The 26,993-nt window shown below is 31.7% G+C and overlaps 1 protein-coding gene across 1 annotated transcript in view; it reads right to left on the reverse strand.

Annotated features, from left to right (window-relative positions):
• Positions 1-26,993, reverse strand: part of Tango1 (transport and golgi organization 1) — a 95,648-nt gene that overhangs the window by 25,091 nt on the left and 43,564 nt on the right. Inside the window, exons 7-13 of the mRNA XM_075369506.1 lie at positions 24,121-24,198; positions 20,011-20,235; positions 16,091-16,216; positions 8,792-8,947; positions 7,722-7,848; positions 3,666-3,804; positions 1,525-1,626 (exon numbers count right to left, since the gene is read on the reverse strand). Of these exons, the coding sequence (XP_075225621.1) occupies positions 1,525-1,626; positions 3,666-3,804; positions 7,722-7,848; positions 8,792-8,947; positions 16,091-16,216; positions 20,011-20,235; positions 24,121-24,198 (953 nt within the window). The remainder of the gene's footprint in view (positions 1-1,524; positions 1,627-3,665; positions 3,805-7,721; positions 7,849-8,791; positions 8,948-16,090; positions 16,217-20,010; positions 20,236-24,120; positions 24,199-26,993) is intronic.

Genomic DNA, 26,993 nt, shown 5'->3' on the forward strand with positions numbered 1-26,993 from the left:
AAAATAATTTACAAAGGGAACTAAACATTTATTTTATATCAGTATATATCTGTTATTAAAATACTCATAAAACAGAGACTTTAAAAATAATTTTTTTTTTATACAAAAAATTGCAATTTTTTGAATGGATAATATGGAACTAAAATTACAACTAATTTTCATCTAGCATTGAGCCCAATATAAATAACATATAAAAATTTAACCAAATCAATGAGAGTGAAAACTAATTTTGAGAAAAATAGTGCCTTCATCGTGAAATCTTATAAATCATTAAAAAAAAGGCAATTTGAGAAAAAATCAATAAAGTTGTTACTATGTTACAGATGTATGTGATGTTAAAATTGTAGAGGCTGCTTGAAGACTCAAGAGCTATAGTTCTGTGAATTGGTTTTTTCTATAAATTCATGGTCAGTATGCTTCATTCAAAAAGTGACCTTCAGTTTACTTGCATGTGTGTTCCAATCTTTGTCTCTCTTGTGTTGCAAATATGTGTAGTTTTATAAAAATTACACAGTTTGTGAAACGCTCTGTTTATCAAACGAATAATTCTTTATTGTCATTTTTTTATAATAATTTTATGATTTATATTAATCACCTTCTTAAGAACTTATTTTAAATTTTTACATCATAAATAAATGTATTTAAAATCGTAACAAAAATTAATCCAATTTAATAACTAATTTTTATGTATATTCAGTAACAAGTACTAGTTTTGGCTACTATTTTATTTTACTGAATTATGTAAATTTTTTTCCTATTATTGATGTCAATTGAAAAGATTCTAAATTTTTCTGCCTCGACTTGGAAAATATTTGAAATATCGGAACATGAATCTGATGTTCATTACATTTGATGACTTGCATGTACATTCTGATGATGTCTTATTGCAATTTGATCATTAAATGAATCAAAGACTGATATAAAAGATGTTCATACACAATTTAGAGAAGAGCTAATTAACTGACTTCCAGCTATGCATGACTTCCATGATAACTGGGCAACTGATGAGAGGAAATGGCAACAGTGTTTTTCAGAAAGAAGAGCAAGTAGTTTAAAGAGTTCTAAACCATCTGGTATGAAAAAACTGCAAAATTTTTGTAAAAATTAAATAAATTCTTGTTTAAAGGAGGCTAATCAACTGAGAAACAATCCAACCAGATGGAGTTTAACAATTTCGATTTTTACTGCTATGTTATTAAGTGAAATAATTAATTAATACAAAGCACCGATGGAAATAACAATCAACAATGAATAATAAATTTAAATTAGAAATGCCCAGAAAGTACCAAAAGATGTCATGCAGAAAATACTTCACATCTATTTATTCTAACATCATCAGAGATTCACATAAACAAGCTCAATTTACCAAATCACCAGTTTGCTACTGGGCTTTGACAGTTAGTACTTTTTTATTATTTAACTATTATTTAAAAAAAAAGAAAGTAAATTAAAATTAAACATAAGCCGTGGAAAAAATCTAAAAGTTCTTAAAAACCATAATTTAAAATAAATATAATTACTCACTTAAATTTCTCATTTTCTTCTCTTAATGATTTCATCTGTTCGTAAATAGTATGATCATCACTTTGTTTTTGCAACCACATTGATTCTTGCAGACCAAGTTCGCTGTAATTAAAAAAAAAAATAATAATTTGTGGATATGCAAATGGTAGAATTATTAAAATAAAAATAAATAATTTTGTCTACTTTTCTAATAATATGTATCAGCAGAACATGAATTTAAGTTAAGGAACGTATAATTAGAAAAGTTTTTTAAAATGCTTTTATAAACTTAAAATTTTCAGAATATTAACATTTGATAATGATCACTGAAATAAGATGGCTTTAGAAACACAAAACTTCACTTTTCAAAGTATCATTTTTCTGAGGTGTAGCTTATGATTTGGTAGGCCAGAATTCTATATCTTGCATCTGCAAAATTGAAGAGCTAATTGAAATGATGAAAGAGATAAGAGTGATATTTTTAGGACTGAGTAAGAAAAAGTGAAAAGAGCAAGGGGAAAAGGATCTCAGAGGATGAGGAAAACTGTTTTAGATGGGTCATTGAGAAAAAAGGAAAGAATGAGGTTGTAGTGATGATTGACAACAGGTAAGGATTATGGCAAGAACTGAGAAGAATAGCTGTAGAAAAAACACTGATGTTATTAAAGAAATGTACAGAGGCTACTGATGCAGAGTAACACGGAGTGGAAATACAGAATGGTGAGAAATGGACTGAAACAGGGAAGCATCTTATCCCCGGAATTTTTTAATATAGTTATGGAGGGAATGAACCACCAGGTGAGATAGTAAGACAAGGACAAAAAAAATTATATTTGCCAATGAAATCATCTTATGGGGTGAAACAGCAGACGATGTAGACCCAGTTGGATGCAATAGTCTAGTACCATGGAAAAATATGGATTTAAAATAAGTTAAGAGTGAAGTAATGGTTTTTGGAAAAGATAGGAATATAGAAAGAAATACTGAATTGAATGGTGAACCCTTGAGATTGGTTAGGATTTACCTACTTGGGAAATGAGATCTCCAAGGATGGTAGGATACATGATGAAATATCAAAAAGGATTCAAAAAGGGGGAAATTTATATAGGTGGTAAAACATATGGTATGTGATAAGAAGGTACCAGAAAAAGCTAAGAACGTTATGAATGAGTCAATACATGCCTATGCATTACGTAGTGCAGAGTCATGGAAGATGACAAAAAAGGGATTGAAATAGACTACAAGCAGGAGAGATGAAGTTCCTCAGAGAAACAAAAGCCAAAACAAGAAGGGATAGGATAAGAATGTAGATATAAGAAAGGAACTAAATATGAAGAGCCTGAGGGACAGAGTTGAAAGATGTAATGGTATGAACATGTTAAAAGAATGGGTGAGGAGAGGTTGACAAAGAAAATGGAGGGACTAGAGGAGACCAAGGGGACATCCTAGAGGTGAAGGAGGGAACTAGAGGCAGTATAGAGAAAAGAGGGGATACAGATGGCAGCAGGTCGACAATTGATGGGAAGTTTGAAGAAGATGGAGAGAACTTTTTAATACTCAGACCCAGCATTAGCTGGAATGTGACCAGAATATAGATAGTTAATAATTCCATTTATTTAGAAAGCTAACTGTGGATAACACATGAACAGAAAAGCATGCAAAGCATTTGCAATATTATGATGATTTTCAGAATTTTCTTCTGACATTCTTGAATATAAAAGCAAAAATTAAGTTCTTTGCGTAACCAATGAAATCTCCCAAAACCATCTTTTATTATTAATGCCTTACACCCAACCATTCCTTTCTTTCTTACATTAGAATTAAAAAAATTTTTTTTGCAAAAAAATTCTTTTGTCTTTTAAAAAATATTAATGAAATTTAATAAAAGAGTAAAAGATACCTTACCCAACCTACTTCTTTAATAGCATGAATTTATTACTTTTTAGATTATTTCTAACTAGCTAAAATGTGGCCTGAACATGATACTATTATTTCCCTTCTATTAATTTATAAGCTTCCACTTCTAACCTTTAAATATACTAAAAATTATAGTTCCTTAAATACATAATTATAACCAATATGATTTCTGTATTATAAAAGAAATTTGAGTAAAATTTAAAAATAAATTAGGAAAAAAATTATATATGACAATTAATACTAACTTCTGTAACTGGGTTTCTTTTTCTTTGAAGTAATTTGATAGTACTTGAAGTTTTGTTAATGCTTCTATTTTCTCTTTTTCTGCAGCTTCATAATTTTCTTTTAAAGATTTTACTTCTTGCCTAGTCATTTCAACATGATCTAAAACATAAAAAGGCATTATTAATTATTTCTCATAGATTGTTTGTAAAATTAAGTTTCAAATGTAAAGTAATCTGCTTATTTACTGATTATAATGGCATACCTTCTGTCCTAACTTTTATTTTATAGGGGAAATCTTTAGGGAATTATGCTATAGTCTTAATTGTACTTTCCATTTATTAATTCCTACAAAATTTTAACCACCATCTCTAATTTTCAACTAGCCACTATACCACTATTATTCAAAATTTTAATTTCATAGTTCTTACAATTTTTTATTAATCTCAAAAAGGAGAAACAATGCTAATGCAAATTTTTTGGTTTAATTATTAATTCTTGGGTTTTATTTATTTTTTAATTGTTTTTTTTTTATTACAATTTTTATTCTTGATGATTTCATTTTGAAATCCAACCTAGTGAGTATTTACATAAGAAATCTTTCTAGAGTAGGAAATTACACTGAACATCAAAAAAGAGATCATATTTCTTCTGAAAATATGGTTGCAGTCCTCTGCTGTTTTTATAATTAATTAAAACCTAACGAAGGTTTTGATAATAAATGTCAATGAATTAAACTTAAATGTTGATAATGAATTGACCTTAATTTCTATTAAAAATTAATGAAAGGACTGTACATCCTTTAAGAAATCACTCCCTAGTTTGATTAAAATGCAGATGGTAATAAAGCATATACTATTTGTCTAAAAAAAGAAACACAGGAAATAAAATCAAGTTGTTTTTACAATTTTAAGTAACAAACTTCATTTTTAAAGTTATTTTAAAATCATCTTAATTAAACTAACTTTATATAAACAGTATTTTGAATCTTGGTTATCTAATAACATTTAAACTATTGGAATTTATTCCAAGTCTAATTACTTGTAATAACACAAAGAAATTCTTTTTTAACCATAATTACTACTAAACCAGCTGTTCATCACAAAACTGTGAAATGCTGTATATATAGTCTGATAGTCTTTCAACGAAATCTACAGTTAAGCTGTTTAGATTAATCACTGGCCAAAACTGCTTTATTAATCATTTCTATCAATTCAAAATATTTTGGTCGTCTAATTGTTTACTATGTAATAACGAGAGGAAATGGTTTAAAAAAACATAAAATTTGTTAAATCCTGCATAAAACAGACCAACATCCAAATATAGAAAAGCTTATTCAATAATGGTACAATATCAAATACATCTCATTAAATGATGACATGTCTGATACTACAGAATGGAAAAACAGAATTAACAAATATGAAACTTTATTTTGGATGTGAAGGTATTTCTTTTTTGATATTAATATCAGAGCTAATAAAACAGTCGCATTATAAGAAACTTTTTAACTGATTAGTAATTTCCAAGTATGATTTCAATTTACTTACTCAGAAATAATAGTTCAATCTAGTGGGATAGAGATATTGACAAGGCTGAAAACACACCATTGAAAAATCTGAAATACTCGAGTGAGGCAATACTAGGCAGTGTGTTTGTTTACTCACAGTGCAAATTCCAACACACTGTGTACAGTGTTAACATACTATATAAATTCAATTCTTTAACAAGGGAACCTAGGAAATCTGTATGTTATTTCCAAAAATACAAGTCACAAATTAGGTTGTTCAGTTCTGTGCTTGTGTGATGAGGTAAGGATCAGTATTTGATTCTTCTGGAATATAATTAATATCTATTGAAATTTAGGATTCATTGGTTGAGCCTTCTGGGAATCAGAAATTTCTTTCCAAGAAGTTGGAGAGATTGTAATCTAAATCAACACCATGAAGTGCAGGTCTCGTAGCTGAATGAACAATTGGGTATGCAATACTGTTTTTATTGTTTGAATTAAAACCAGCGACATTTGTTAAACAAAAATAGCAGTCATCATTATGGTTAGTAGGCTGCCACCAAATTACAGGTATGCCAAAAGGCAAATGCTCTTTTTTTCTTTTTAACGATTGAGTTAGTTAACGTAACACTTGATGCATAATACATGTGGAGCCCAGGATTTATCTTGGTCTCCCAAGGGACAGTCAAAATAATGCTTGTATGCAGTTTTTAGCAGATTCGATACTGGTTTTTTTTTACTTTTCGTGGTGAGTTCTCTGCAAACGTAATAAAAAATATTTGGAGAATTTTACAAGCCCAATTTTTATTCATTGTAAAATTCAAAATGTTTTAACGAATGAAAGTAAACTGAAATATTATAGAAATACTTCGTTAATTATAAAAACAATTAATTAAATTTTAATTTATAAATACTTAGTTACTTAAAATACTTCATAAAATTGTTTCACCATGGATTGCAATAAAATATAGTGCAAAACACACACAATTTAACAAATCTTGATGTTCAATAAAATAATACCAAAAATTGTTCATCATAAAAATCTTTCACTAAATCTATGGCATAACTTATAAAACAATCTTTATAATATGTGTATGATAAAACCAGTACCACAACTAAAGAACACAGCAAAGCAAGTCATACCAAGAGCTGAACTCATACTGAAGAAAATTCCATCATGTTGAATTACTCATTACTTGACTCACTGACATGTCTGGTTTGACATGAAATGACATCATTCGACTGTTATGTACCAAATATAGGTCTACAGCATGCATCACAATATAGATCATGTGAATAACAAATTTACAGATGTACTAACTTATTTGTATTGTTTGTTCTATAAATGACAGAATAAATAAATTTAAGGTGTTATAACTTAAAAACGTTGCATGATGAGTTGTTTCAGAATACATATTTAGATTCAGCATATAAAATACTATATAGAACAGCTACTCCCCTATCAGTTCTAAATTTTTTGTTGACTAGTGTAATTTTTCAATAAATGTCTCAATAAAATCCTCTGTATTTTTCTTTAATGTTTCTAAACTTGAACAATCAGTTGATATCCATTGCTTAAAAGTTATTTTATCTACAGAATTTTCAACAAATATTCAATCTAATTTACACACTTTTAAGCATAAATTGTAATGATTTTTAACATCATTTTGACTTAATTATTATTTATTGCAATCATGTTATAAAACTAATAAGAAAATAAAAAAAAATTTTTTTTGCTAAAACATACATTGGCATATTTTAGAGTGAGGTTGGATTGTACATGTTCATAGGTGATGAATGAAGACAACGCCTTGTTGCTTGTTGAATAATGGTTTAATGAATTGTTGTCTTGACAGTAAATGAAATGAATTGTAATATAATGTATGATGTGACCGCCTTGGATCAGATTCGAGTGCCGAATACTAGTAACTATGAGTAACACTAATTGTCCATCTGGACGAAATGAAACATACGACCGCACTGCGTGGGATTCTAATGTAGAATGGAGCTTAACTTTCCGATGAGCACTAGCACCCACTAAATCACAGCACCGGCTCGATGTGGAATGGAACATACATATTTTATTTTTTATCTCCTGATCCCAAAGCAGTCCCAATTTCAAAATTTCTCAACTGTTTGATAGTATAATGACAAATATATATCTTTTATTAAAAAATTGAAGATGTTTTTTCTGAAACTCTAGGTCAAAGGTGTTGACATTGAAATAAAAATTTAAGTAATCATTTGCCTTTTTCCAGCAAATTTGAAGGATTCTAAAAATGAAATGGTTTATGAAAGAGATCTAAAACTCAGTATTTTCTCATAACTCTATCAACATTTAATTCATCCCAAATTTCATGAAAATCCCAGTTGGTCAGGTTGTAGGCCTTGTTAATTTACCATGAAATGACCCATTACATAACTTAAAAATGTTAAGTGTATTAGCAAGATTTTAATATATATGTAATTTTTTTCAATGAAGTACTTTTCTTGGGCAAATAAAACAATATATTACAAAAAGATCTCATAATTAAAAAATTAATAATTATCAATAACATAATCTAAAACAAACCTTCTAACAATTTACGTGCTCCTTCTTCTTCTAGAAATTTTTCTTTATAGTTGTCTCTTTCTTTCTCTGCAATGACTAATTTACTGCTTACTTTGGCTGTATCATACAATATTTCTAAATCTTCCTCCTGTAAAAACAATATATGCTTTATATATTTCTCATTATCTTCTCACAAATATTAGTGAACAACTTTTATCAGATTTAATACTAAAAATGTTTGCGTGGATTTGAAATTAACGAATGAAAACCTCATTTCATCATGAACAATATGAAAAAAATTCATACCCTTTTCTACTGCAAAGTGAAAAAAATGCATAAGCAGATGCTATTATTTGATTTTTTGTGCACATAAATTAACATTTTTGGGATCCATCTTGCACACAGTTGTTTTAGCCTAATTCTGCAGTAAAAATTCTATAAGAAATTCTATTAGAAATTCTTATAGACATTACAGCCTGTGAAGTGTGTAAAATTCAGTTGTAAGAGTGCTAAATGTAAAGTGTCAGTTTTTTAAGTTTTCTGTTCAGCTGGTCATCTTTTTGAACAATAAACCTTCCACTCTTCTCTTCATCATAAACATTTGTATTGCCTTCATTATACATATATGACACCACTACCTTACATTCTTTCTCTCCTTACTGTAGGCCAGTAAATTTTGCAAAATTCACAATGAATTTTGGAAGCATTCAAATCACACTCAAATTTCAAAACTAGCAGGTCTGTACTCTGTTGCAGCCATTATTAGTCATTGCTAATGGTAAGGCAAACTACAGACTGTTGACTGTATGGCTGATAGCTAGCTAATATGCATTTTAAGCTAACGCATTTGCATGCTTCATCATTGCTAACACTTTTTTATTAGCAACTGATCCTTACTTTTGAAATGCTCTGCATTATAAATTATTTGCCTACTAGACATACAAATGTAAACACTAAAAGTTACGGAAATCATCTCTGCATAATTATAAAAGGCTTTTATTAACATTACCAAACATTTTAATATATAACTTTTTATTACAAATATGAATAAGCAGCACACATACAAATATGAATAAGTAAAAACAAATTACCTTCTCATGCTTATTTAGTTTAGCAATGGCATCTCTTAAAGCATCAACTTCTCCTTCACAATTAGCTAGCTTTGTCTGAGTATCTTCAACAATCAAGCGCAGTCTGCTTACTTCGTTCGAAAGCTTTGATTCGATCACTGATTTTTGTTCCATTAGCTATACAGAAAATTAAAAATGTGTTTAAGGAATATGTAATCAATGTTTTTTTCATTTATATTTAAAAATAAAAATTACACACAAAAAACTTTTCAATAGGAAAATAATTTAAATGTAAATACAGAGTAAAAAATTTAATTATAGATGCTTTATATAAAACAGGATGTGATTTTGTTGAAACCTAAATAAAAAAGTATCCTATGACAGTAATTGATACATGAGGTATGGCTATTAAACAACAAGACTAATGCTGCTACAGAAGAACTGAGCATGCGCCAAATTCGAATGACCAATGTGTAGTGTGAAGCCTTCTCTTTTGATTGTTGCCACTACAGTTTCTGTAGACATATTAATCTGGCCATTGCCTTTGTTTGGATAACATCTATTTTTTTTTCTGCCGAAAATGATTGGTGTTTTATTAGAGCAAAGAATTGTCGTGAAATTTCATATGAAACTTGGAGAAACTGCTACCAAAACATATCTTTTATTAAAACATGTATATGGCAATGAATGTTTATCATGTGCACAGGGTTTTGAGTAGTTTTAAGCATTTCCAAAATGGCTGAGAAGACGTTAAAGATGATGTTTGCTCAGGTTGCCCTTCCATGTCAAAAACAGATAAAAAAATTGAAAAAATTGGTAATCTGATCTGATCTGACTGTCAGTTAACTATTCATGTGATTGCTGAAACTGTAGGAATTGAGAAAGAATGCGTGAGGCAAATTTTATATAACAGTTTTAACATGCAAAAAGTGTGCGCAAAAATGGTACCTAAAATTCTCATAATCAAACAAAAAGAAGCTTGTGAAAATGTTTGTTCTGACACTTTGAATGCAACTGAAAATGACCAAAACTTCTTGAGAAGAGTGATAAATTGAGATGAATCTCGGTTTTTCACTTATGATCCAGAAACTAAGCATCAATCTATGCATTGGAAGGCCCCTAACTTCACTGAGAGCCAAAAAAGCTCGAATGTCAAATATAACAAATCAAAATTCAAAGTGATGATGATTGTTTTATGTTTCCCAAGGTCAAATCTGCATTAAAAGGAACAAGATTTCAGATCGTTGAAGCTGTGAAAGAAAAAACGGCACATGTCATGAAAGAGCTCACAACAGAAGACTTCCAGCACTGTTTCGAACAATGGAAAATTTGCATGGGCATTATACGGATAGAGGGGTGTATATTGAAGTGGATAATAACTAAATATATATAAATTTAAAATTAAATATTTTACAGCAGTAGTCTAATTATTTAATAACCACACCTCGTAATGTAAATGAAAAATAACATTTTTAAACATTATATTCATGTCAAAATTTAAATGATTCTTGATAATCCCTGAACTTTGGCTTAATTTAAAACTTGGGAACAAGTTGGTGAAGGCAGATCAGATCAGGATAGGATGAGTGACCTGCAGTCATGTTAAGAGCTGAGGAGTGTTGCTTCAGGTGTTGGGCACCTGGTCATCATACGGTGAACTGCAAAGGTCCTGACCGAACCAAATTATGTTTTAATTGTGACAAGGAGGGACACCTAAGGAAGGACTGCAGCTAGGAGACTTTCTGTCCTATGTGCAAGATCGAGGAGCATTCCTTTGGAGAGAGGAACTGCAGGGCCTTCGCTAAGGTATGAAGACTTTTCAGATAAATTCTATCAGAAGCCTGACGGTCCAGGATAAGATAGCTGTTGTCTTGGAACGTGAGGTAAACTATGTATTGGTGTCGAAGCCAGCTAGGACCTGGCAGCTGGATGGATGCTATGTGGACAGGAGGCAGGATGTAGCCATCTTACAACAAGTTCCCACAACCCTGTTAGGAGGACTGGAGCTGAAGGTGGGTATGTCTGGGTCAAGTTGCCAGACTTGATTATAGTCAGCTGCTATTTCTTGTCCAATTTCGAGTATGAGGTCTTCCTTGAAGACATTAGATATTTTGGCAAGCGACTTTAATGCAACGCATACCCTATTCGGAAGTTCGACAATCAACAGGAAAGGTCTGGTCGAAGTCATGAGGAGTTTTGGGTTTACCAAATTAAACGATGGAGATATACCTATGTTTTGCAGGGGAGTTAGTTCCTCATAGATGTGATGTTTGTCCAGGAATTGATGCTGCATGCTGCATTAGGATCGCTGAATGAAGGGTCATTGAAGACATAAAACTCAGTGATCACACAGCAATTTTAACTGTTGTGAGAGAAGGGTGGCAAGATACCCTTGTTATACACCACGTCCAAATCTAACTTCAGAGAATAACAAATTTAAAGAAGAGTTTTTAGATAGAATAAAGAACGAGGGTCTTGTCACACTGGTGTCACTGACAATAACAATAAGAGGAGTCTTTGAGGAGGAAGTGGTGGCTACTCGCCATAGTAGTAGAAGGATGGTTTACTGTTGAGACACAAGATATTAGCTTACCGAGAGCAAACTGTATTTCAGTGAGACGAAGATACCAGAGATGCATCCAGGATGGGGATAAGAGGGACCTGTTGCACTTGGCTCATCTTGAGGCTAGAAAGGCTTTACAGTTAACAATTAGGGAGTCTAAGGGAAATAGTTTGACGAGGTTGTGCGAAGAATTAGACGATGATGTCTGGGACACAGCCTATAAAATTGTCTGTAAGAAGTATGGTAGAAAATTGCCTATCATGGGTCCTGAAATATTTAGACGAGCCATAGAGTAGCTTTTCTCCAATGGTCCACCAGTATAAGGTAAGAAATTGCAGCTACTGATATCTCCTTTTCACGGTGAAGGAGCTAACTTCAGCGAGTAGTAGGTAGAGTATACCTGGTAAGAGCCCGGGGTCTGATGGTGTCTCACGGAGCTAGTCAAGAGCCGCAGTGAAGTAACATGGGGAGAGATACTGCAGGCGTTTAACACCATCCTTTTGCAGGAACAGCTACCTAAGGAGTGGAAGACTGCAAGAATGGTGTTATAAAAGAAACAAGGGAAGCCACATGACAATCCCTCTGAACATACACCGATATGATTGCTCAATAATGCGACAAAGCTTTTTGAGTACATGTTGGTTGGGAGGTTGCAGGGGGATCTACTGGTGAGGCAGGATTAAGCCCTAGTCAGGAGCTGGACTCTCAATTGTAAACGCTATCCACAAATTAATGGCCATAGCAGATAAAACAGAATGCAAGTCACCACAGGAGGCTAATCCATGTGGTAGTACTAGTTGATGTGCGAAATGCATTCAGTAGGCTATCATGGTTGGTGACAAATGAGCTCAGGAGAAGGAAGTTTCATTCCTATCTAAGGAGGGTAGTGCAGGACTATCTCTCGGACAGGGAGGTGACAGGTGTTTGTTAGGATGGGAAGCACTGAATTAAGATATCAGGAGTGCCACAGGGATCCATCTTGGGACCTCTATTATGGAATATTTTTTACGATGGGGGTCTGGGTCTGGATTTCTTGATGAACATAACCCTGATAGTATTTGCAGACAACCTTGCATTAGTGATTGTGAAGAACGAAGATGAAGTCATGTTGGCTACCGAGGGGTCTCTTGCTATGGTCAGGTTATGGATGGTGGATAGAGATCTGGAGATGGTGATGGAAAATACCCAAGCTGTGGTAATGGCAGGTAGGAGGAAAATCAGGAAATTTCCTTTGTCATTGATGATAGGGAGGTTTCCCGCTCTCCTACAGTCAAATATTTGGGAGTTTGGCTCGACCAGAGAAGGTCTTTCAGGTCCTATATACAGGAAACTGCCTCCAACACGAATTGAGTGGTGAAGGCACAGTCCAGCATTCTTGTCAACATCAGTGGCCCACATTATTTCAGAAGAAAACTTGATGCGCACGTTTTGGACTATGTCATCCTCTATGCGGTGCCAGTCTGTTGCACGGGTTGATGGTAAAACGTGTGTGGGCCAAGCTGGGCTGTGTCCAGAGGAGGCTGGCACTGCGGATCTTTGCGGATAAAGAACAGTGCCAACGGACACCACAGTGCTGGTGGTTGCAGCGATTCTACCAATAGATCTAATTGCGAGACAACACATAGAGATGAGAGGGGCTGGAAAGAAAAGAGACCTACACCAAACTGATGGAGAGGTGGCAACAGAGATGGGTGGAGTTCCCCAGAGGTGGAGCTTGGACTAGGTGGTTAATCCGGCAAATACGGCCATCATTCGAGAGGAAATTTAGGAGGTTCGATACAAACTGACCCAGTTTCTGACCGGCCATGGATGTTTCAGAGCATATCTGAAGAGGTTTGTGTGAGCAGGGACTGATCGCTACATGTACAATCAGTTTGATGATGTGGAGCATGCAGTCCTTCAGTGTAAGAAATCCTTGCATACTGATATTATTACAGGCCAGATGCTCGAATCCAAAGGAACTGGGATTTGACTGAGGGTATGATCACGGTGATCATCAGGGGGAGGCTGGCTGATGAGTAGTGGGGGAAGGTCAGTCCTCATGGATGGGCAGTGTGGGCTTCCTTGAGTCACTGCCTGCCAATGGCCTGCGGGAACACCAGATCCTTCTGCTCAGAGGCCAACTGGATGCTAGATGCCCACAACAACAGCATAGGAACCATGTTCATGCCTCACAGCCAGGTCCAGTGCCTATGTAAAGAAAGGGGAGTTTTTTAGTTGGCGAGAGCCCAACACTATCGTTCACAGCAAGCAGATGGTGGCTGGGAAAGCTCTTTTTCCTCCTCTTACAAAAAAAAACTACCATTCATGGAATTTTTATTGAAACCGACTAATGTATATATTAACTACAATTGAAATATCAGTCAACATTTAAAATGTGATATTTTATGACAAATTTTTTTTGTTTTTGAGTTTCATTAGGTAAAGCTTATCATACAAGAACAGTATATTTTTTATTGATATATATCAATAAAAAATTCTGTATTGAAAATTTATCTTTAGCTTTTTTATTAACATGATTGGCAGTAACATTAGTTACTCCTATACAAGGATTAAAATTTAACCCTTCAGTTAAATTTTAATCCTTTATTATCCATTTTACAGATTATTAGTCCTTGTCCCCTTCCGTATTCACGTACTTTTTCCAGCAGAGTTTCCACTTTCAGCAGTCCTGGATAGCTTCATCTGAAATGGCCTTTAGCCATCACTGATTTTAATTTTGGAAATAAGAAAAAAATGGAAGGAGCCAGGTATAGCGAGTGGGGAGGCTGAGGGAGGACAGTCATCTGATTTTTAGCACAAAACTGACGAATTGCCAAAGCTGAGTGTGCAGGCGCATTGTCGTGGTGAAGGAACCATGGTTGTCTTGCCGCAATGCTTGCCTCTTTTTGCAAATTTTTTCACGTAACTGTTGTAAAACGCCTTGATAGTATACACAATTCAGTTTCATTTTGAGACAAGAATTACATTAAGATTGAAAAAACAGAGAGCATCACTTTGACACTGGATTGAGACTGATATGCTTTCTTGGGGTGTGGAGATCCTTCGCCAATCCATTGTGATGAATGAACTTCTGTCTCAATATTGTAGCCATAAACCCAGCTTTTGTCTCCCACTATGAGCCTTTGCTTTAATGTTCCACTGTCACTGGCTTGTTCAAGAAATTGCTGAAAAACGTCCACTCTATGTTTTTTCTGCTGTTTGGTCATCAAACTTTGCTGCAACTTGATGCATGTTCAATTTTTCAGCCAAAATATCATGGCATGATCCAATTGAGATGCTAACCTCTTCTGCAAGTACTCTAACAGTCAATCAGCAATTTGCATGAACTAGATTGTTGATTTTCTGAATGTGGGTGTCATCAATTGAAGTCGAAGGTCTCTCTGGTTGAGGGTCATCTTCAGTTGACTGATGACCACTTTTAAATTGTAAAGTCATTTGTAACATTGCGTATGACCCAGAGCATCTTCTCTGTAATCTTGTTACAAAAGTTAAAACAAACTGTGAAAGTTTACCCCAGTTTCATGCAAATTTTTACATTGTATCATTGCTCCAGAAAATCATACATTACAAAAATCGCTACTAACACTTTAACAAATTGCACTCACATAATAATAACATGAAAACAAAATGAGATATCAACAATCTAAAAAACTGTGGTTACAGAGAAGGTTGTGCGGAACACAATGCTGCCAACCGCACATCACTAAATATCTCCATTAGCGCGTAATTAAAATTGGTCGGCTATTTTTTGAACAGACATTGTAGAATATTGTCCAAATTATCCCACGGCTGGATAATAATGACAGTATATAAAATGGTTTACAACTTGAATTTTGACAGCAGAAGGTGGCAGATGCTTCCACTACATGGATTGGACTTTTTCCATAAAAATATTGGAACATAAATGCCCTTACCATAGAGCCACAGAATCAACATATCTTATTCAAATAAATGCATTTTAGGGATGAACATGCAAATACTTTGTTGTTAGATTGTGAAATCATCTGTCTACAGGCATATGGGTCATTCAATTGTATTCCTTGTTTAGAAAGGTTGTATTCCTTTTAGTTTACTATTTTTATTAAGGTACTGAATTATTTGGCTTTTTTATTTTGAAGTCCAGTTGGCAGAATCAGAATATTATTATTTTTATTTATATTTCTGTTTGCATTTTTGTGTTGTATGAGTATTGCAACACATCATCCAGCCAATAATTAGTATACATTCTCATTTTTTAAATGGCATAACATTATAATATACGCAATTATTTACTCTAAGCTTTCACATTCATTAAAGTAGAGAAGGATGAATGAGAGATGTCCCTTACATAAGAAAAATCCTTAAGTGGGTTTTTTTTCTGGTCTTCTTTTAGTTGCTAAACAACCAAGCAGTTATGCACTTTTTACTACTATGCAATAAATGGTTATGAATGTTTCAGATTGCACCATGAAAACAATAGGAATTTCTTTTAAATCTTTTGGGTTTTATGAGATAATTACTGCTTAAGTCCTCCATAAAGAAATGTGTCAATCCATATAGATTAACTCCTAAACTTATTACAGATGCCTGATATCTAAATAGTCAAGAGATTGTTTTCACTAATAATATGATTAGTTAATAAAAAATGCGAAACAGTAAATTCCCAATATTGAGTTTAATGACTAATAGTAAGTAGAAAACCTGAATAACTCAATTAATGCAGTAAAATATAATTTTTTCAAGAAATAAATTTCTAAAATTACAATCTAACTTACATTCTCTAGCTGAGTAGACAACTCTCTGTTTTTATCACTTAACTGAAGTACTTGTTCTTCTTTTTCTCGACTGACAGTGGTTAATTTTTCTTTTAAAACTTTAACGGTTTCTTGAAGTTTAACAATCTAGAAAAAATAAATTAACAATTAAAACTTCAAAATTTATATTAAAAAGAAAATTACTCATACAGAAAGGTTAATGGATAAGTTAAAATAATATATTCATTTATTTTAAAAAAAACAGTGAATTTATGATAAAAGAAAGAAAAAAAAATACTGAAATTGTTATAAAATTATTAGCAGAAATGAAACTTATTTGTTTATAATGACAACAATCCACTGATTAATGCAATAATTTACAAGCATATAAGTGCCCTTGTTTACACAGGCAATATTACAATCTAGATGTAATGCTTAATAATTCTGGAATCACCAAAGATGGAACTTTCCTGGGAAAAAAGTTTCAGATGATCTGACATTCCCTTTGGTACTCTACATAGAATCGATATGTATCTGTGTTGTGTATTTTATATTTGCAATTTTTTTATATTGATTGTGATAAAAACTTACATTGCATCTATCTGAAGTCACTCCATTTACTATTTCAAAAATCACAGCTGACAATGTAAAGCACTTTAAACTAAAAAAAAAATATTTTTTCAACGATGTTACAAAATTCTCTTTATTACCTAAGTATTTGTAAAAATTCCACATTTAACATATTAAAAGATTGTATGAATCTACTTCTGAAAAATCAATTTTGAAATTTATCATTTAAAAGTAAATAAATTTTTATTAATAATCTCATTTAAATTAGTTTTAAAGTTAAAAGTATGTGCAAAATAAGCTACTCTACATTATGAAATGCACTAAAATTTGATCAAAATCATAAACTGCATGAACCATTTTTAAGAAATTCAGCTGTGAAATCTCAGAATGTTGGGTCTTTTAGAGTTACTTATTATAATAATATATTATTAATATCTTTTTTTAACTTAATCACAAGAAGTGGTTTATCTTAAAATCACCAAAAATTATGAAACTTTAATAAACAATACAGTCGGCTCTTGTTAATCTGACATTCTTTAGTCTGACATCTCCAGTATCTGACAGTTTTTGTCTAATAGCTGAGACAATTCTTGTAATGCCACTATTTTTTTTTCTTTTTACTTCTAATTTTTATGCACACTGCCACATCTGATAAAACAGAGAGACGCCATGGCTGAGGGGGTGAATATGATGTTTAAAGTGAGTACGCCATGGTTATGTGGAATATTCTAATAAATTACATTACAGAACTTCTGATTGTCACTGACAACTTCATTAGCTATGTCTCTAGTTGAGTGCATGGCACGGCTGGCTGGCGACTTGTACAGTACTCAGCTCTACAAACCCTGTAGTAAAATTCTTACAGTATCTTAGTATACATCTCAGAATCACATGATTGTGTGCCATATTTAGAAGTTATATTTGTTTTAATATGTCTAGTTTTCCTTATCTTAAAGTATTTCGTATCTTTAACAGTATTCGAACATCATTGGTTTTAGTTTTGAAGATGTTGAAACCACAAAAACATAAGCACATCATGCTAACTTTATTTCAAAAAGGAAAAATTCTTAAAAGAATTGACAAAGGTGAAAAAATTGATGTTGCTTACTGTATGGAATTGGATGTGCAACGATTTATTACTTGCAAAAATATAGGGTAAAAATAGAAGTATTTGTAAAAGATAATGTCAGTGGTAAAAGTGATCTGAAAATATTAAAATCTGGCACATTCCCGTTAATGGAAGATGCACTTTATGCTTGGTTTATCCAGGAATGTTTCAACCATACTCTCTTTTTGGCAAAATCATCAAAGAAAAAGCTAAGCTTTTCTGTAAAGAAATGGTGAAGAAAGAAGATTTCTGTGCTAGTAACAGGTGGTTCAACAAATTCAAGAAGTGCTATAGAATCTGTTTACTAACCACCACACTTGAGAAACTTCCATGTAATTTTACTGTCGTTGAGCCAATTAATAAAAAAATTTATAAAGGCAGTCCAAGAAATGGGTCTTGGTCCTGAGCAGGTTTATAATGCCGATGAGAGTGGATTATTTTGAAGGCTGCTACCAAAAAAAAAAAAAAAAAAAAAAAAAAAAAAAATGCCCACTTTGCTGAAAAGAGCACTCTAGATGGCAAAATACTGAAAAACAATATTACATTTTTGCCTTGTTCAAATATAAGTGGAACTGATAAACTTGAACTGCTTGTTATAGGCAAGTTCAAAAATCATAGGGCTCTTGAAAAAGTAAAACTTCCTGTAAAATACAAAAATCAAAGATGAGTTTGGAGTCAAAGGAAATATTTTTTTAATGGTTTAATGAGCAGTTCGTGTCATCACTAAAAAAATTATTTAAACAAAGACAGTTACCAGAAAAATCATTGTTACTTTTAGACAACTGTATGAGGCACCCAGATGGGGAAGACGTAGAAAGTAAAGATGGGTTTATTTGTGTATTTCTTCTGCCAAATGTTACGACTATCATTCTGCCAATGGATCAAAATGTAATCCAGATGGTTAAAACATATTACAAAAAGAGTCTATTGTATAGTGTAATGAGTAAATCGGAAAATATGCCTATTTTAAAATATTTAAAAGAAATAAATCTTAAAATTAATTGAAATCAGTCAATTTGGTGAAAAATAACACTTCTGTCATATATAAAAAACACACCTGTCAAATTGAAAACAACTTTAATTTTTTTTTATTAAAGTAAAATATTCCAGAAAACCCTTATAAAAATGAAATCATTTTATGAAAAAATTTTAAGAAAATTCCGAAACTGAGAATATTTAAGAAATAACAGTTTTTCAATATTTTTTTGGAAATTGCTTGCAGGTGCATTTGGAAAGCCAAAAAAAAAGTAAGACTACTTTTATTTCCCTTTTCAATTACACTTGCAACACTTATTGTTTTACTATAAATCATAACCTTTTATTATTTGTTCATTGGAAGTATTGTTTCATTATCAGATGCTTGCGGTGTGTTTAAATATTAATCTAAAATGAGTGCTCATTAGTCCAATTAGATCAAGGAAGAAATACGAGCAGTAATCTGTTTCCTCAATTCAAAATAGATGAAACCGCAGATTATTCATAGAAAGCAGTAACAATATGGAGGGAGGTCTTGAATGGAAGCATGTTTACAGATTGGTAGATCAATTAAAAAGTAAAATTTCTTTCTGTGATAAACAAAAAAAAAAAAAAATAGTAGACTTTCTATTTAACCGATTATGATAATAATATTAAAGCTGTTAAACAAGTGATTCACAATAATCAATGAATTCAAGTTATGAAACTGCAAATGACTTGAACCAATCCATGCAATCACCATTCACCAACATCACCATTTTGAAAAATTCAACTTTAAAAATATGTACAATCATATTAATTTCTATCACGATGAATGTTTAGTAAGCAGCTTTCATATTCAATAAATAGATTAGTTTTAATTAACAGCAAAAAAATTACTACAAAAAGACAAAACCTTTGTTTACTAAATCACTACATGAACTTCAACTTAAATTGTGATTTTATAACAAACAAAAATGAACAATAAAGTAAAGAGCACCTTTCAAAAGGTAAAAGTTGTTTAGAAAATTAAGAATGCCATGTGATAACATGTAATGACAGTTTGTTAATGGGCTATGCATAATCAGTCCATTCAGTTTTGACCTACATATGGCGATATATGGTTCTTGACAATTCCCAGCTTTATCAGGATCAAAGTACAACTTGAATACACTACTAGCAGATATAAGGCAATTACACTGTATTAATATCCCATGTTTTTAATGAAAACAGTACATTAATAGTTACAAAACAGTAAAATTGAAACATATAAAACACACACATGCACACGATCAAACATTGTACTTACCTCTTCAGATTTTTTACTGATTAACTGATTAAGTTCTTTAATTTCACCACCTTGCCGGTCTAATTTTTCAGTTAAATTTTCAACAGTTTTTACTAGAACTTTAGAACCATCTTGTGTTGATAACGCTTCTGTCAGTAAACAATGCATTTCAAAACCTGATTCTGTAGCTGCTTCACATTCTTTCAAAACAACAGCATACTGTTCTTCTAAATCTGCCTTACTTAGCTGAAAAAAATACATTAAAAAAAAAAAACAGTTTCTTTTAAATTCATAATACAAATAGTTAATGTGGAAAAACCTCTACAGATCTGACCAGGAATGTGATGAAATACTAAGCACAGAAAAATATAAATATTTGCATATTAATTAAATTATAATTAGTCCCAAAATTGCATAATATAGTATAGTAGTAGTGGGGTCAAGACTAGTACACAATACGGTATAATTTTAATGAAAGGTCCAATAAACTGATAGATGTCAAGCATGAATCTTCTTGTTCATCTTTGCGCTGCTATGTCAAAAGCTTTTTGTTGCACTGTACACAAATTTAAATGTATATAGTATGAGTATGTATATACAGTATACGTTTTTCCAGAATTAAATAAGGGATGATTTTAAAGAAAGAGTTGTTTTGATAAAAATAAATAAATAAAATGGAAAAAACTTTATTACACTTAATAAACTTGCACAAATGTGTTATTTTTCCACATAGTCTCTATTCAGTGTAACAAGTTTCTTAGTTTTATTATCTAATCTTCAAAAAATTTCTTCATCAATGATTTTAATCAATTAATAATTGCTTCATCTTTCAATTCTTCATCATTTTCAAGCCTCTATGATGCAAGCCATTGTTTTAAACAGAGAAAAAGACAATAATTGCTAGTGCGAGGATAGTTACAGTACAGCGGATAGTTAAAAAATTGACTGGTGAAATCACTTCAATTCTTGAACCATTTGTGTTGAAGTCGACCATTGACCAGTGGAATTTTCTTTCTCTATGACAACACTGGTTAAGTGTTGTCATAGAGAAAGAAAATTCCACTGGTCAATTTACCCATGACATTTTTCTTCATAGCATAAAAAACTGTTTTACGAGTTTCACAATATGTATCAGTATTTGCAGTAAATTCAATGATCAAGAAATACAATAAGCAATATCCCTCAATTGTCCCAAAAAACAGTAACCATAAGCTTTTTATTAACATTCTTGCTTAAACTTTTTGGCCCTTGGAGGTGACGAGTGCCATCACATATCAATTACTGCTTTGTAGCAGTTCAAGTATGAGATGCTTAGTGTATGATTTAAAGTTTCACCTCTACTCACAAAGCGATTATGTAGTTCACTTCCTTCATTTACTGCAAAATGTTTTGTGCTGCAGAAAGATATTTTTTCTTTGTCCATATAGCAACAGCTTTGGTAAACAACTGGGTGCACAACCTTCGGTAATTTAGATTTTTCATTAAAATTTAAAAATTACTGAATGTAATATATTTGGAAATTCATTTGATAACTGTGAAATCTTTTATTACAGTTTTGTTTGTTCATTTTCTCCAATAAATCATTTGTGATCATAGACAAGCAACTTTGTCTTGATTTAACAACTGCCCTGCATTCTTAAATCAAATGACACCATTTTTTAATTTTATCTTCATACATAACATTTATCCATAAACATCACATACTTCAGTGTTAGATTTGCTTTTCACTGACAAGAAACAAATCCTTGAACCTCATACTTCATAAGACCATTTACTTTAGCACTCATTTCATTTATGTTAAACGTGACAACTAATATGAATATACTGTATTATTTTTGCCAACAGGTGACTACTACTAGTATACATAAAAATAGTACAAAGATGTTGTCTGTTTCTAAAGCGTGTATCAATGGCAAAGAAAGTTGAAATATCTTTTACTTAAAAACATGCCTAGCATAATTACTGCACAATTAAAACTGCCTAAGTAAATCAGCTCAATAGGTCTTTTTATTTTTTACTCTTGGAAATATACACATCCAACAATTATAAGCTTCACATACATTACATGAGAACTCAATTTAATTAATCCAGTAAGTTATGCAGCTTTATAGGCCTACAATATTGAGATTAAACATTCTCCCAACCCATTACTTGAATGAATAATTACAATAATCATTGATAGTTGAGTTGATAACAGTTTTGTGTTGCTGCAGATCTCCATTTCAAATCCAGTTACAATTAAATGAACTTGAATAATGCCTGCAAACAATTTTCTTTGGAGTTGGGTTCAATTAAGAACTTTGAATTGAAAACTATTAGACAGGAGACAGCATATTACATTTGGGCTCAAAGCCTACAGAAAGAACAATCTATTCACAGAATAGAAATAAAGTATCACTTCAATGTCTACTTTCATTCACTTGAAACTTTGTTAATTTTTAATTTAAATAAAAATGTTGTTCTATTTTAACAATTTTAATAAAAGTTGTAAAATTATTATAACTTTTCTTTTCAACTGAATAATTTAACTCTTTTTAAAATGCCTGCAGCATAAATCAATAGCTGCAAGCTACACTCCAATAATGGAAATACATTAGTGCAATGCCTTTAACTATTTTATTAAGAATTTATTAGGTAATTGGGTTTTTTATTTTTCTGTTTAGCCTCTAGAACCATCACAAGGAATTATTTCAGTGGATGAACGGGATAATATGTAGGAATGTAAATGAAATGTAGTCTTGTACAGTTTCAGGTCCTGAGATGTGTGGTTAATTGAAACCCAACCACCAAAACACACTGGTATCGACGATCTAGTATTCAAATCTATATAAAAGTAACTGCCTTTACTAGGATTTGAACCTTAGAACTCTTGACTAAGAAATCAGCTGATTTGCGATGAAGAGTTCACAAGTAGACCTACCCGGTAGGTAGAGGATTGGCTACTGAATATTAAAATTACATGTTTGCACTTTTCACAGATTTCAGTTCCTTACCAACAGTAAAACACAATAATTTAAGTGTGAGCCATTTAATAAAATGACCTTTCAATGCTAACTTTTTTCAAATTTGAAAGCTTTGACCAATATTATTTGAAGTTATAAGCATGATTGTAACGTAGAATTAAATTCTGAAATCCCTTTTTTAAATTTACGAAATAATAATATATACAAATACAGATTCACACATAAGAAATGGAATAATTTGATAATACAATAATGTGATTTAGTAATATTTTGGAATTCCCAGTACAAGGCATTTTCATTAGTATAATTCACTTCAATTTCAAATTTCTTACCACTACACTCTTTATGTAATTCTTCCAAAATGACATCATTAGCCTTATTAACAACAATGGTCACAAAGTAAAGTTCTGTAAGCTGTTGAATAAATTTCCTGCAATAGAGTTTGCAACAAATGCTATCTAACAACATTTATACAGAATACTGAATTATGTCTAAAAGCTTATATCTAACAGTTATATAAAATAACAGAAATTATGTTAATGAAAATTTTCATGGCAAGTACTTAATTGTAAAATACTTGGTAATTACTTAAATTTCTTACAAGAAATTTATTCCATAATTTTAATAAAATATTTTGGCTGATAATACTCAACTCTGATTTCTGCCTAAATTATTATAATTGTTTTATAAATATAATAAGTAGTTCATAATATTTTTCATGATATTTTCAATATCTGGATAAAACTTTGGGATGTACATTTTAGCAATTTTATCTAAAATTATTGAATAACTTTTAATAATCTGCTGTTTGCTGGATAGCATATTTTGTTTTGCAAGATATCATGCAAAATTTATTCAGATAATTCTGTGTGGATTACAATATTTTGTAATTAACTCCTGATATATTTTTATTCTCAGGAAAAACAAACATCTATTAAAATCACTACATTGTAATAACAAATATTAATTCATTAATTCCTAATGGATAAATAGATTAATTAAAAGAAAAAAATATACAAACTGATTTATGGTAGTATAATTTACCAGAATTCATTTACTGTAATTAGATAATAAATATGCCAACAGCTTAATCTGAAATAAGTAATAGAGCCATAAAAAAAAATATATCTTTCTTACAAAATCATACACGATAAAAAAAAATTCTTACTGTTATTTCTTCTAATTGTTGAGTTAGCGTTTTAATCCGTTCAATATGCTCAGACAAAGTCTCTTTATCTAAAGAAATCTGTAAATAAAATGAAATAATAAAAAAAGATCACTGAATTTATACATGAAACAATAAAATAATAAGGTGTAAATAAAAAAAAAGTACCATATCTGTAAAAATAACGATAACAAAATTCATATATAATAAATTCATTACTTCACCTTGAAGAAGTTTATTAGATGGGTATATTACAAATTTGGACAGCAGTCTTGTTGTAAACAAATAAATCTTTTACAAGAATAACAATTATGAAGTTGTCAAAAGATAAATCGATATGTCTATGCTTTTAATTTCTTCACCTGCTTTAACCCAGTCTTTAACAAATGTTTATGAATAAAAGTTACCGCCTTACAACATGTATGGTCAGTAACAAAGTGAGGTGGGGCAATCTCACTCTGAGTCAATTTACTTTCTTATTTATTGGTGCAATTGATATATTTCGTGTCAGTCACTTGTTTAAATCTTCTTTTTGTATCAACATAGTATTTATAATACTGGTTTTAATTCTATATAATGATTTTAACTTTAGTTTGTTTATAATTTCCATCACCAGTTGTCTGCATGCATTAAAACTGGATCTATATACAGTTTAAATAATAGTTAGTGCAAAAGGATGAAAAAACAATAACTTTAGCTATTTTTAATTTTAAACTGATGATTAGATGGAAAATTATATAAAATCCATAACAGAACTGAAGCAAGGTGATATGCCATGAAATGCTATTTGCATGATCAAAAGTGATCTTACTTGTACGACAACTGATGATATTGACAATTGAAAAAATACAATTTTTAGGCCACTGAAGAATTTTTAAAAGTTTACTCATAATCCACTAAGATAAATATCCTGTCCAGCTATAGATGTAATTAGGAGATTAAATATTGTAATCGTGGATTATTATTGGAACTGAGAAAATAAAAGTGTACTCTCTGAGAATGTACTAAAAACGTGGCCTTTAATATTGAAGCGCGTTCACAATATTCACAAGGAAATTTTTTTAATACGCTAACTAATTAGGAACTTTCATACAACCACCTGGACCAATATGAATTAAGCAGATGTCTGGATATCAAAATCCAGAAAAACAAGTTCATACTATATTTTATTTACAGTGGCAAACTGATTGAAATTTTATTTAGAAGAATTCTTCCAAATGACATCATTAGCCTCATTCACCATAATGGTCACAAAGTTTTTTCCTGGGTATAAAATGAAGCATCGTTATCAACACTCGGACACAATATTACTATACTAAACAATTTAAGTTTAAATCAAACCAGAATTAAAATGTGCCCTATTTGCAAATAGCAAATAATAACCTCCTCAAGATGGTTATTCCTACATGAAGAGCTCCATGACAGTGTCCTTAACTGGGTGAAGTTTATTATTGATGGTAGCATTCCATTCACTCAGCCACTCTTCAGAAAACAGACAAGACATTCAAAATGTAATTAGTCAAAGGAGGCTGAAAACAAGCTTCTTCAGTCGCATTATCAGTGTGCTCATTGCCTGAAATTCTAATATGGCTGGTATCCAGCAAAAGCTCAGTTGTGTTTTGCTGTGTCATTTAAGAAATAATAGACTGAATCTCACAGACAACAGGGTGTCTAGAGTACATGTTACTAATAACCTACAAAGCACTCATGGAATCTGAACAGAGAAGTACGTATCAAAATGTTGGGCTAATTATATTTAAGGCCTTATTAATAGTATATAGCTCTGCAAGGAAAATACTGACGATGCTGGGAATGCCAACAATGATGTTCTACTGCCAACAGAATTATTGTTTTTAGAGCCATCTGTATAAACTATAGCATGGGATTAATGCTATTTACAATATTAGAAAATTTTTCGCATAAGATAACTGGATTCATGTACTTTTTATGATATTGACAAAGAGTAAACAGCAATTTACAAGAGAAGGCTGCCAAGGGGGTAATAATATTGAGTAACAGTAAGAACGGGAGATAACTGTATATTTAGAGATAAGAAAAGGCGATGAGCTCTGTTGTTAAGCAAGGCAGTAGATCTCAGCTGTTCCTGACATTGATTAAGGTGTGGGTTGGAGAACACTGCATCATGGGTTGGATAATTTGGTGGTGCTTAAATGCAAGCTGCTAGGAGCAGATCATTTGATTTTGTCTATACCAATCAGTCAAAGAGATGACTCATCACTGTCCACTAGGAAACTTACTACAGGACTGAAATGGAATGCACCTGTAGCAACACAGATGAATGAATGATGGACTACATCGAGCATCCTAAATATGGTGACTCATGTGGATGAATAAGCCACACAGTCATAGTCCAAGCAAGAACAGACCAGAGTTCGGTAGAAGCACAACATGCATACTTGATCAGCTCCCCGAGTATTAGATAGAACTCTCTGCATGTCTAGACATTTTACCTTCAGCTCCTTTAAATGTGTTTAATGTCAGTCGTTGATCAAACCAAAATTCTAAAAATCTAAACTGCGTGCATGGTTTAACTGGTTCACCATATAAAAATAGTTGAGGGTCAACATGTTCCCTCAATAGAGAAAAGCTAATGCATTTTGTTTTCTCCAGGAAAAAGGTGATCCAGTCGTTTTACAGCATGATTCTAAACAGGTTAATGTGTTTTGGAGCAGCCTCTTGGTAGTAGCTAATGTTCTACAGGTAACGGAGATCGAAAAATCATCTATAAATAACGAATACGTAACGGGTTTCGGCACGCAGATTATTATAACATTGGCAAACAAGATAACGCTTGGAACATTTCCCTACGGTATGCCATTTTCTAGTGTGAAATTGTTGGATCCAACCCAAACTCG

The sequence above is a fragment of the Lycorma delicatula genome, chromosome 6, assembly GCF_047948215.1.
Source record: "Lycorma delicatula isolate Av1 chromosome 6, ASM4794821v1, whole genome shotgun sequence".
NCBI classification, from domain to species: Eukaryota; Metazoa; Arthropoda; class Insecta; order Hemiptera; family Fulgoridae; genus Lycorma; species Lycorma delicatula.